The 12129-nt window shown below is 38.4% G+C and overlaps 1 protein-coding gene across 43 annotated transcripts in view; it reads left to right on the plus strand.

Annotated features, from left to right (window-relative positions):
* Positions 1 to 12129, plus strand: part of PBRM1 (polybromo 1) — a 112560-nt gene that overhangs the window by 56395 nt on the left and 44036 nt on the right. For 42 of the 43 annotated variants that reach the window (XM_027038914.2, XM_053219229.1, XM_027038908.2 and 39 more), the window contains 4 exons: positions 125 to 401; positions 2546 to 2651; positions 6768 to 7410; positions 11811 to 12022. In XM_027038914.2, the coding sequence (XP_026894715.1) occupies positions 125 to 401; positions 2546 to 2651; positions 6768 to 7410; positions 11811 to 12022 (1238 nt within the window). Of the gene's footprint in view, positions 1 to 124; positions 402 to 2545; positions 2652 to 6767; positions 7411 to 11810; positions 12023 to 12129 lie in introns of those variants that run through there. The other variant, XR_008297119.1, reaches the window with a different exon arrangement.

A 12129-nucleotide genomic window follows, 5' to 3' on the forward strand; every position in this document is an offset into this window, starting at 1 on the left:
TAAATTATGATCATTATAAAGCACCTTCCCACAAGTTTAGTTTGTTTCATTTCATGTTCATCCCTGTATAAAGAAAACTGAACCTCTTCTCATTTCTCCCCTTTTCTACCTCCCGCCTCAACAGTAAAAAGAACATAAGAAAGCAGCGAATGAAAATCTTATTCAATGTTGTTCTTGAAGCTCGTGAGCCAGGTTCAGGCAGAAGACTTTGTGATCTATTTATGGTTAAACCATCCAAAAAGGACTATCCTGATTATTATAAAATCATATTGGAGCCAATGGACTTGAAAATAATTGAACATAACATCCGCAATGACAAATACGCAGGGGAAGAGGGAATGATAGAAGACATGAAGCTGATGTTCCGGAATGCCAGGCATTACAACGAGGAGGGCTCCCAGGTAAAAAATGTGTAGGAATCCTGCAGGAGGCACGTTTTCTTTTGGGTGCTGGTAGAGTAATGCATCTTGAGAGACCAGATCTAGAAGCCTCACTCAGGTTACTCTTCTCAATGAGTAGCTTAATACTTTGTCTTTTTTAATTGTTTAAAATGGGAGACAGTACACTGTATAGGTTAAAAGTTTATACTATGTAGTTTGACATCCCAAATTTGAATTCTGCTCTTCCAAAGCCCATGTAAGTAACTTATCTTCTCTGAGCTTCATTTTCCTCATCTGTGCAGTGGAGATAATAATAGTACTTCCAACAGGGTTATCATAGGATTTAAATGAGAGAATATACACAGAGCATGTAGCATGGTGCCTGGTGTTCAAATAAGCATTCAAATGAAAACCAGTGACATTAAAATCTTTCCTCATTATTACTACCCTCAATAACATACTTCTCCAGGGAGAGTCCACAAAATGGTATGGTCATATAAGAATTAAGATATATTCATAAATGTACCTCTAAATCATTGATTTTGTTATGAAGCATCTTGATTTTCAGTTCTTTATCAGTATAACTAGGATATATTCTTTTGTTTTTTTATTTCATATTCTTTATTTTTTGTTGAAATTTAATTGACCTATACCATTATATTAGTTTCACGTGTGCAACATAATGCTTTTGTATTTGTATATATTGCCATGTGATTATAGTAAACCTCATTAACATCTGCAATCATGCATAGTTACAAAATTTTTTTTCTTGTGGTGAAAACTTTTAGATCTACTCTCTTAGCAGCTTTCAGATATGCACTACAGTTTTAATAACTAGTCACCATGCTGTACACTATATCTTATTTTCTAACTAGAAGTTTGTGCTTTTGACCCCCTTCATCCATTCCACCTATCCCTATCCCCTCTCTCTGCGAACCACTGATCTGTTCTGTATGAGCTTGGGTTTTTGGTTTGTTTGTTTGTTTGTTTGTTTGTTTGTTTAGAATCTACACATATGTGAGATGATATGGTGTTTGTCTTTTCTCTGTCTGACTTATTTCAACTAGCATAATGCCATCAGAGTTCATCCACATTGTCACAAAGGACAAGATTTCATTTTTTTTTTATGGCTGAATAATACTCTCCCCCACTCCCTCTCCCTCTCCCTCCCCGTGCATGCGTGCGCACGCACGTGTGTTTTCTTTATCCGTTCATCTATTGATGGACACTTAGTTTGCTTCCATACCTTGGTTATGGTAAATAATGCACTGAACATGGGTGAGAGTGCATATACTTTTCGAATTTCCTTTGTCTACATTAAATCTCCCAGAAATAAAATAACTTTAAAATCATGTATTTCTTTTCTTTTGCTCTTACAAAATAAACTAGGCATTGAGGGTACTTGTGATCAAACCCCCTATCATAGGGGTTTACACTCTCCTTAGTATCATTGGCGAATTTGCCACTTGTCTGCTACTGATTGAGAAAAAAGCCACCCTTAAGAAAAGTAGCCAAAGAAGAGAGAGCATTTATTCCTTCAGCCCCTCTGCTTTGGTGGCGGTCAGGGAGCCTCTGTGGAGAGAGTCGGGGATATAGCTGTTGGGGTGTGGCCATTAGGTGAATAACCTTGTTCTTGGCTACATATTACCACCCTTGGCTCAGTCTTCAGAGAGCAGTCCCAAGCAGGGATTGTTGCTTTTCACAGATCAGAGTCTACATTGTGAATTCAGACTGATATTAAATGCCATTTAACAATATTTGAGCTAATACTGTCTATCAGATATTTTTCAGTTTTAATTCCCATTGAGCTAAGTCAGCTACCTTGAGGGTCCAGTGGGAGAGAGATTTATGAAAAAAGCAACACACGTAAATATGTTTCAGAAGTTCTGTAAAAACTTGCAGTGATTCTACTGCAGTAGTTCTGAAACTGTAGCATGCATGTCTGCACATTAGAATCACCTGGAAAGCTTAAACAACAAACCATTTGAGGCTGAGGCCCACCCCTCAAAGATGCGATTTTGTTACTCTGTAGTGATCTCAAGCTTTATTTCTTTAGTTCTCATCTATGCTAACCTGTGTCTTTAAAACTTCTTTATAGATGCATGTTATACTTCAATAGAACATTTTTTTTAGAAAATAATTTTAAATATATTTATGGAATATAGGTGTACAACGATGCACACATCCTGGAAAAGTTACTCAAGGATAAAAGGAAAGAGCTGGGCCCACTGCCTGATGATGATGACGTGGCTTCTCCCAAACTCAAGCTGAGTAAGGCAGCCTCACACTTTGTTTTTCAGTTTAGTCTGTCAAGGATAGTACTGATTCACTGAGATAATACTTAATTTATTGGTGAATATGTTTGGACTGACACTTCCAGCATGGAGTTTTTTCTCTTCCCCTCAAGTACTCTCTTCTATATTTTAAGTAGTTAAAATGTGAAAAACATGTGGGGAATAGTATATAATGTCAGAGGTTTTGTTAACTTTCTTAAATGCTGTGGACACTTTGTAAAATTTAAATGGTAAGAATAGATACTTTTCCCACATATTATGCCTGCAAGAGTGTAGTGGCAGATTTGGTATTTTATATGTTTGCTTGTTTGCTGATTACTGGAATTAAAAGTGAATCCCAGCAGCAGATCCTACATAGAATTCAAAGTATTAGATGCTCAGCCACTGCACTTGTCTTTTGAGTTGGTTTGTGGATGGTGATTTTATTAAAACTGTGAGGGAAGGAGGGGCTCCTGGATGGCTTAGTCGGTTAAGCATCTGACTTCCACTCAGGTCATGATCTCACTGTCCATGAGTTTGAGCCCCGCATCAGTCTCTGTGCTGACAGCTCAGAACCTGGAGCCTGCTTCAGATTCTGTGTCTCCCTCTCTCTCTGCCCCTTCCCTGTGCTCGCTCGCTGTCTCTCTCTCTCTCTCTCTCTCTCCCAAAGTTAAATAAATGTTAAAGAAATTCAAAGCAAAACAAAAAAACTGAGGGCAGAAAAGACAACAAAAGCAGTTAATAGCATTGGGCTAAACAAGAGGTTTCTGCCTTATTTACAGTATGTAAGTAAAATAAATACCAAGCCTATGATAATGGTGTTGTCAAATATTCTTTGGAAGTATATTTGCTGAAAGGGGAAAAACAAACAGACCTTGAATTACTATAAATGAAGTGTTATAGTAGTTTTGAGTATGACTTACTGCTAAGTGGTGATTCCTTCATGTTAAGGGATTTATCTTTTTATGGAATTGTAAAAGCATGCAGAAGTTTTGCAGGAATGAAAACCTTTGTTTTACTTTTTAGGGACACAGTGCCTTATAAAAATAGAATTCATTCTAGGGAGCATCTGACTAGTTCAGTGGAGCATGCAACTCTTGATCTTGGGGGCATGTGTTCAAGCCCCAGATTGGGTATAGAGATTACTTTTAAAAATTAATTTAAGGGGCACCTGGGTGGCTCAGTCAGTTAAGTGTCTAACTCTTGATTTTGGCTCAGGTCGTGATTTCACAGCTCGGATCAAGCGTCATATTGGGCTCTACGCTGACAGAGCAGAGTCTGCTTGGGATTATCTCTCTCCCTCTCTTTCTGCCCCTCCCCCCTCTAAATAAATAAATAAACAAATAACCCAAATAAATAAATAAAATTTTTAAGAAGGGTTTTTAAAAAATCGAAATAATTCCGTAAGTTGAGTTAGGAAACGGTAGATAATTCAGCAGTAACTAAATATACATATATTTTTTAAAGCTCAGGGAAAAGAAATTTTAATGTTGATTTCCTTTTCATTTCTGTTTTGTATTATGAAAAATTTCAAACATCTACAGATATGAAGAGTAGTACTGTTACTCAGCATTTATCAAGGTTGTGCCTTACTTATCTCCTATATCCACTGTTCTCTCTGTGTTTTTTGTTCTAAATTATTTTAAAGGAAATTCAGGCATGTCCCTTCATTTTTACATAATTCAGTACGTACCTCTAATATTTGCAGGTATTTTCTTAAATATCCATAAAATCATTGCCACTAACAAAACCATTTCTTGGTTTCACCTAATACCTGACAAATTTCCAAATTTTACTGATTGTCTCAAAATGTATTTTTACAGTTGGTTTCTTCAAATCAGGACTTAATTAAGTTCTTTATGTTCTATTTAATCATTATGTCCTCTGGCCTAACCTAGAGCAAACCCCTCCCTTTTTTTTTTTTTTTTTTTTATGGTCAAGCCATTGACTCTTCAAAAACCAGACCACTTTTTTTTTAATCTTTTTAATGTTTTTATTTATTTTTGAGAGAGAGAGAGAGAGAGAGAGAGAGGAAGAGAGAGACCGAGCATGAGTGGGGGAGGAGCAGAGAGAGTGAGAGACACAGAACCTGAAGCAGGCTCCAGGCTCTGAACTGTCAGCACAGAGCCCAACACAGGGCTCGAACCCACCATGAGATCATGACCTGAGCTGAAGTCGGATGCTTAACCAACTGAGCCACCCAGGTGCCCTCCTAGATCACTTTCTTGTACACTTTCATGTTCTGGATTAATCAGTTCACTTCTTTGTGATATCAGCTAACTTTTTCCTCTTTATTCCTCTCATTTCTTGAAAACATTTACTCCGGAGGCTTGATTAGATTAAGTTTCAGTTCGGCAAGGATGCTTCATAATAGGTTTTCTATACATACATTACATCACAGGTTGAAGCAGTGTCTGGTTGAGGTAGAATCTAAATAAGGTCCATATACTGCATTTGATTGATACTTCTAATCCATAAATTCTCCTCTCTTCTTTTTTTTTTTTTTTTTTTTTTTTTTGCCTTGCAGATTATTTGTTGAAGAAACTGGGATTTTACTGTAGCTTCCCATAGTCTGGGTTTTGCTAATTGCGTTCCTTTGCTATAGTTTAACATGTTTTAGTATGCTTGGCATTTCCTTTAAATTGGCAATTGGAGCAAGAGGCTTGATCAGATTTAAATTAGATTTGATCTTCGTCCCCTCCTTTTGGTACAGAAACCAACTTCAGAGGTGGTATATGGGCTTTCATTGGGTGACCCTGTAACAGCTGGTTGTTTCTCCCATGTGTTAACAGCTATTAATGCTGACTACCTTAATTCATTAAAGAGGTATAAAATAGCAATAGTGTGATTTTATCATTCCTTGCTCATTTACCAACTGGAATACTTCTGTATAGAGAAACTATGCCTCATCCAGAATTTGGTTACCCAGTGGTAGTTTTTTGTTCATCTTGTTTTGGTTTGGTTTGGTTTGGTTTTTTGTTTTGAAAGGATAAAAGGTGCCCCCCCTCCCCCCTTGGCTTACTAGTTTTCAGAATAATGCATTGATTTACCAACATCCTCCAACATTTACCCAGCTCATTTGTTCAGTTTTATATATCATTAAGAACTACTAAATTTAGACATGTTGCTGGGTTTTAACCCATTGCAGTTGCCTTTATTGATGCTCCTGTTGTCCCAGGCTGGCTGCCATGTTCTTTTGACATGACCATAGTAAGGAGGCATTGATAGATTCTTTACTATCTCATGTTTCAAGATACACAAGGTTCATCTTATGCCAACGGTGCATCTGCCATTTGCTGAAGAGTTATTGGTGTCAGTATTTGAAATCCCTATTTCAAAATTATAGTCAAAACCCCATGGGATTATACTGATACTGGATTGGTCATTGTTTCTAAGATTTTCAGTGGACAGAGATAAGAAATTTTGTGTGTGTTTGTTTTATATTTAAAGATAAAATACATCAAGGGGCGCCTGGGTGGCTCAGTCGGTTGAGCGTCCGACTTCAGCTCAGGTCATGATCTCACAGTTCATGAGTTTGAGCCCCGCATCGCGCTCTGTGCTGACAGCTTGGAGCCTGGAGCCTGCTTCAGATTCTGTGTCTCCCTCTCTCTGCCCCTTTCCCGCTCATGCTCTGTCTCTCTCTGTCTCTCAAAGATGAATAAATGTTAAAAAAATTTTTTTAAATAAAAATAAAGATAAAATACATCATAAGTTCATACTGATGCTCTTAACTGAGCTTTATGGCTGTAAGGTTTTTATGCAGTGTTCTCTGTTTTAACATCTGTATCTTTTTTCCTACTGTGATAAAAATCTCAGTTCTCAAGGGTACTACAGGTGATGGAATTAGAATACCACATAGCTATTCATTTGCTTTATTCTACCTTATTCACAACTATCTCAACATGGTAGTGCTTACTTTCTCACTAAAAAATGATTACTGAAAACAGTTTAAATTTTTTTCCAGTTTTTTTGTTGTCCCTAGGATATACATTAAACTGTGTTTTACGAATCGTTTGGAGTAGTCCCTTTGTTATGGTTATGCTTTACCAACTGTATACAAATTTGGGTTCATTTATTTCATTTTACCCACTTAACATTAAATCTCTTCCTTTAGGTAGGAAGAGTGGAATTTCTCCTAAAAAATCAAAATACATGACTCCAATGCAGCAGAAACTAAATGAAGTCTATGAAGCTGTAAAGAACTATACTGATAAGAGGGGTCGCCGCCTCAGTGCCATATTTCTGAGGCTTCCCTCTAGATCTGAGCTGCCTGACTACTACCTGACCATTAAAAAGCCCATGGACATGGAAAAAATTCGAAGTCACATGATGGCCAATAAATACCAAGATATAGACTCCATGGTTGAGGACTTCGTCATGATGTTTAACAATGCGTGTACATACAATGAGCCTGAGTCTTTGATCTACAAAGATGCTCTTGTCCTGCACAAAGTCCTGCTTGAAACTCGGAGAGACCTGGAGGGAGATGAGGACTCTCATGTCCCAAATGTGACCTTGCTGATTCAAGAGCTTATCCACAATCTTTTTGTGTCAGTCATGAGTCATCAGGATGATGAGGGAAGATGCTACAGTGATTCCTTAGCAGAAATTCCTGCTGTGGATCCCAACTTTCCAAACAAACCTCCTCTTACTTTTGACATAATTAGAAAGAATGTTGAAAATAATCGCTACCGGCGGCTTGATTTATTTCAAGAGCATATGTTTGAAGTCTTGGAAAGGGCAAGAAGGATGAATCGGTAGGTTTTCAAAGCTATTTCTTTTTGAGAAGGTGTGATATTTAAATACAAAACAGAAGAAGATTCTGCTTTGATATACTATTTCAGCTTAGGTACATGATTCCAGTTGGTGGGGTGCTGTTTTGAATTCTAATTTGCCACAACTTGTAGAGAGCAAGTATATGCTACAGGGTAGAGAAGTCACGTTGCTAAATCATCTAGGTCAGGACCTTTGAGAAAGAGTAGAGGACGGAGTTGAAGATCTGTTGAAAAGCATAAACTCTTAAAATATAGCCTTTCACAGAACACGTTTCGAAAGGATAAAATGTTTATAAATTGAAATCGTATTGTGATTTTCTCTTAAACTTTGAGTTCAATCCGAGCATGCTTTAAATAAATGCAGATAGCCCTAAGTTCTTGATCTGAGGTTAGACTGATTTAAATTTGATCACCATTTCCTAAAAGGGTGGCTTCTTTTTTTTTTTAATCTCAGATTTCTCACTTCTAAGTGCCTTTTGTAGCATTAGAAGCACTGAAAGAAGCAGTCAAGTTTAATTTTCCATCAAATTTGAATTCCCTTTTAATTTTGATCTACAATATATCTTTGTCACATAACACTGGTATAAATCGATTATTAAAACAATTTCAGTTCAGTGGTTATGGCATGTCTTCTGGTTGCTCTTAGAGTCACTTGGGGAAATATAAAAAGCTAAAGATACAAACCTTTCTGGAGCTTATAGTGTACCATGCTGAAAGGAGACTTTTAGGCATTGGGTGTGAGGTAATTCTAGCTGGGGAATCTGGTGAAGCCTGCATTTGCTCTGGATTTTGAAAGAAAAATTAGTAATAAGGTATGCTCTTCCCATTAAGCACCTGCTCTTTATAAAGAAGCATGCTGAACACTTTATGTAGATAGTCTCTAACCCTTGTAGCCATTCTAGATGATAATCTTCCCACTTTGCATATGAAGAAGTGGTACCTAAACTTACAGAAGTTGCCTAAAGTCACACAACTTGTAAGTGGTTCATCTTATTCCCCACCACAGAGCCAGTCACCAAGACATCAGTCATGGAGCCCAGCCATGGATGATAAGGCTTGTGCTCTGTGCTCTAAGAGCTTGAAGCCTGACAGTTGGGATCGGTCCTATGCTTGGGGAAGAATAATTCCAGGCATGAGACAACATATAACAACTTGATAGGTAGTAAAGACGGTGGAGTAGAAACTCTGCACTGGAGTTCTAAAAAAGACATGAGGCATCAGGGAAGAATGGGGGAATGGGTGGGATGCAGATAAGGCAAGTGGCCTGAGGAAAGGCATAGGGTTAGGAAACTAATATGTTCAAGAGATGGGTGAAGTGGAGGTCAGATTGGAGAGGCCCTTGAATGATGACACATGTAGGAAATGGTCCTTATTGTTCAACATTGGAGATACAAATGAAGAGAAAGATGGGGAGACATCTTGCAGTCAGAATTTACATTCATTATTTTCATTTATTCAACAAATGTTAATTGAGTGGCTACTAGTTATAAGTCTGTTCTAGATACATAGGATATACCAATGGACAAAACAGACAAATCCTGCTTTCATGGAGCTTAGACTTCATTTTTGTTCTCAGTTTTTTTAAATAGTTCTTAAATCTAAAGTCACCCCTCTCCTCCACCCCTGCCCCATACCCATTACATCTTGGGGTTAGTTCTGTGAGTCTTCTAAAAGTGCATTTGTCTCTTAAATCATTAACAACTTTGTGTATCTTATATAGATGACGTGACAATTTCAAGAAATAAACAGATTTGTATCTCTAGGAAATGAGCTCTTTTCATTCTCCCATTACTGACATGATTGATAATTTGCTTTTGAGGCCTGGGAGGTAGAGTCTAGGGTGCATTTATTTATATGATATAATGAGGAGTTTCACTCTTTGGCCCAGAGCTTTGCAAAACCATTTTTATGGGAAGCCATTTTTATCTTTGTGAATGAAGGTCATCTTATGACTGCTTATAGTACTTAAGGGTAACCCCATGCTGCTGAGGTAGAGATGCATCAGTTTAGTTGAATGATAAACCATCATTTTATCTACCTTGCCAGTAATGAAGATAGACATCTTAGGGGCGGTTGGGTAGCTTAGTTGGTTAAGCGTCCGACTTCAGTTCAGGTCATGATCTCACAGTTCGTGAGTTCGAGCCCCATGTTGGGCTCTCTGCTGTCAGCCCAGAGTCCACTTCAGATCCTCTGTCTCCCTCTCTGCCCCTTCTCCATGCACACTATTTATCAAAAATAAAAACATTAAGAAAAAAAGACCTCTCAGAAACATAATTTCATGAATTTAATGAAGTTCATATGCACTAGATTTCCGTGTTGATATCCAGCAGTGTTCATGCTTCTTTACACTCACCCCTACCTACCACTACCAGCCAGTATCAACTAGGACTTTACATCCTGAAACAGAAGGAGTCTGAAAAGTGAGGTGTAGAAAAGTTCACTCGGGACAGTGGTTTGTCCATCAGCAATACTCTGTAACAGCACAGCACTGACTCATGCCAGTTAGCTGCTGGCTTTCCTAATATGCTGGCAGTATTCCTGAATTAAGTTCTCTGACTACCTTACAGGGACTTGGGACGACCAGGACAATGGAAGCAGTAAGAGCTTCCTAAACTCTTAATTATTTCATTCTACTGAATGTCTACGTTACAAATAAAGATTATATACTAGTAAGGGAATAAGAGCTCTTTGTTTTGCCAGCTTGAGTTTTTGTTCTTGTGCATACAGGGAATACCGAGCCTCTTAGATTAATAAATTAATTGTTCATATTACTTTGTTTAAATAAAACAGGAAAGATCTGTCAGATGTCTAATGGCTATGTACAGAACTTTCCTTACTAGACAACATGACATGATGGAGTTAGGAATCTCCCCTTTCAGTTTAACAGGGATTACCAAAAATGGATTTTCACTTTTTTTTTTTTCAACGTTTTTTTTTTTTTATTTATTTTTGGGACAGAGAGAAACAGAGCATGAACGGGGGAGGGGCAGAGAGAGAGGGAGACACAGCATCGGAAACAGGCTCCAGGCTCCGAGCCATCAGCCCAGAGCCTGACGCGGGGCTCGAACTCACGGACCGCGAGATCGTGACCTGGCTGAAGTCGGACGCTTAACCGACTGCGCCACCCAGGCGCCCCTGGATTTTCACTTTAATTTTATACTTAAAATTGTAAGCTATTATAAAATGAATTTCAATGTCAAGTGAACAGGCTTCAGATATCTCTTCAGAAAACAGGCATCGAGATATCATAGGAATTTCTTCCTTTGACCACTTTTTGTATTGGTTTCCTACAAGTGTTAGCATTTCTGTAATTTGAAAGGATTTTTAAAACCTTTCCAGAAACATGCATTTAGGGTATTGTTGGCAGTGTTTTTAGATTGTTTGCCAGTTCACTTTTGTTGATGAGGAGAAGCATTCTGGAGGCTTTACTAAAACGTGATGCTCTAGTGGTCAGTGGCAACAGGCGGCTCACTGGGCTTGCTACACCTGCCACACTCCTCTGACCAGAATGTCTCTGTAGATGCTGCTGAGACTTTGTGGTTTCCTTTGTGAATGATTTTTCAGCCCCTGGGATTCTTAGTTAATAGAATTATGTTTAAGCGATCCTCAGACCACAGTGGAATAGAGATAGTAATAAAAGTTCTTCCAGTCTGAATTCTGAAGTTGATTTTGCCCAGGTCTCTCATTCTGTAAATGAAGAAAGAGTCTTTAAAAAGCTTTCAGTATGACAGATAATTATTTTTCTCTTTTTCACTATGTTGTCTCTGCTGATTCCCCAGCATTGTGTAGTTACTGCTGGGGAAACTAACATGAACACAGACTTTGAGGCCTGTCGCCGTTGTAGGGTGAATGCCCTCATGACTTTGCAGTTTAGGGTCAAATTTTTGCTGAGGCCTCCCAGCTTAGGCAAGGATGATACAGATTCAAAAAGAAGAAAGCCGACACTGCCTAAGTCTTCTGTTAACACTTTATATAATGTGTTGGTCCCTCAGTTAAGAGAAAGTAAAAATTAATCCAAGGATTAGATACAAGTGCTGTACACAGTGGGGAGGCTCAGTGTAGTCCTTGATTCTGGCTGCCCCCTTCTGTTGCCAAAATCAGTTGATATTTGCACCACATTTCTCCCCAAAAACCGTATGAGGCCTTTTCTTTTATATGTGCTGTACAAGGAGTAAACCGTAAGGAAAAGCAGACTGGTGGCCATGGGACTCCTCCTCGAGGTCAAACAACACTTCAGATTCTGTTGTAAAACTTTTCAAGGAGATGCCCTACTGTACAGAAGTACCCTTATGTCCTGTAACATTATTGGTAACTAAACATGTAATCGAGGTGTGTAAAGGAAGCAGCTTGTATGTCAGTGGATACTCTTGATCCCCTTATAGGACAGACTCTGAAATATATGAGGATGCGGTGGAGCTGCAGCAGTTTTTTATTAAAATCCGTGATGAGCTCTGCAAAAATGGGGAGATCCTCCTATCACCAGCGCTCAGCTACACCACGAAGCACTTGCATAACGACGTGGAGAAAGAGAAAAAGGAAAAATTACCAAAAGAAATCGAGGAAGACAAATTAAAGAGAGAAGAAGAAAAAAGAGGTTGGTTTCTTTTCATCTTGTTAAATATGAGGAAACGTTATACTGTGTTCTAGTTGTGGTTCGCACTGGGAGCTGTGGGCATGAATCCTGTGTGTGTACATGTTGAC

Source organism: Acinonyx jubatus, chromosome A2 (assembly GCF_027475565.1).
Source record: "Acinonyx jubatus isolate Ajub_Pintada_27869175 chromosome A2, VMU_Ajub_asm_v1.0, whole genome shotgun sequence".
In the NCBI taxonomy this organism is placed as follows: Eukaryota; Metazoa; Chordata; class Mammalia; order Carnivora; family Felidae; genus Acinonyx; species Acinonyx jubatus.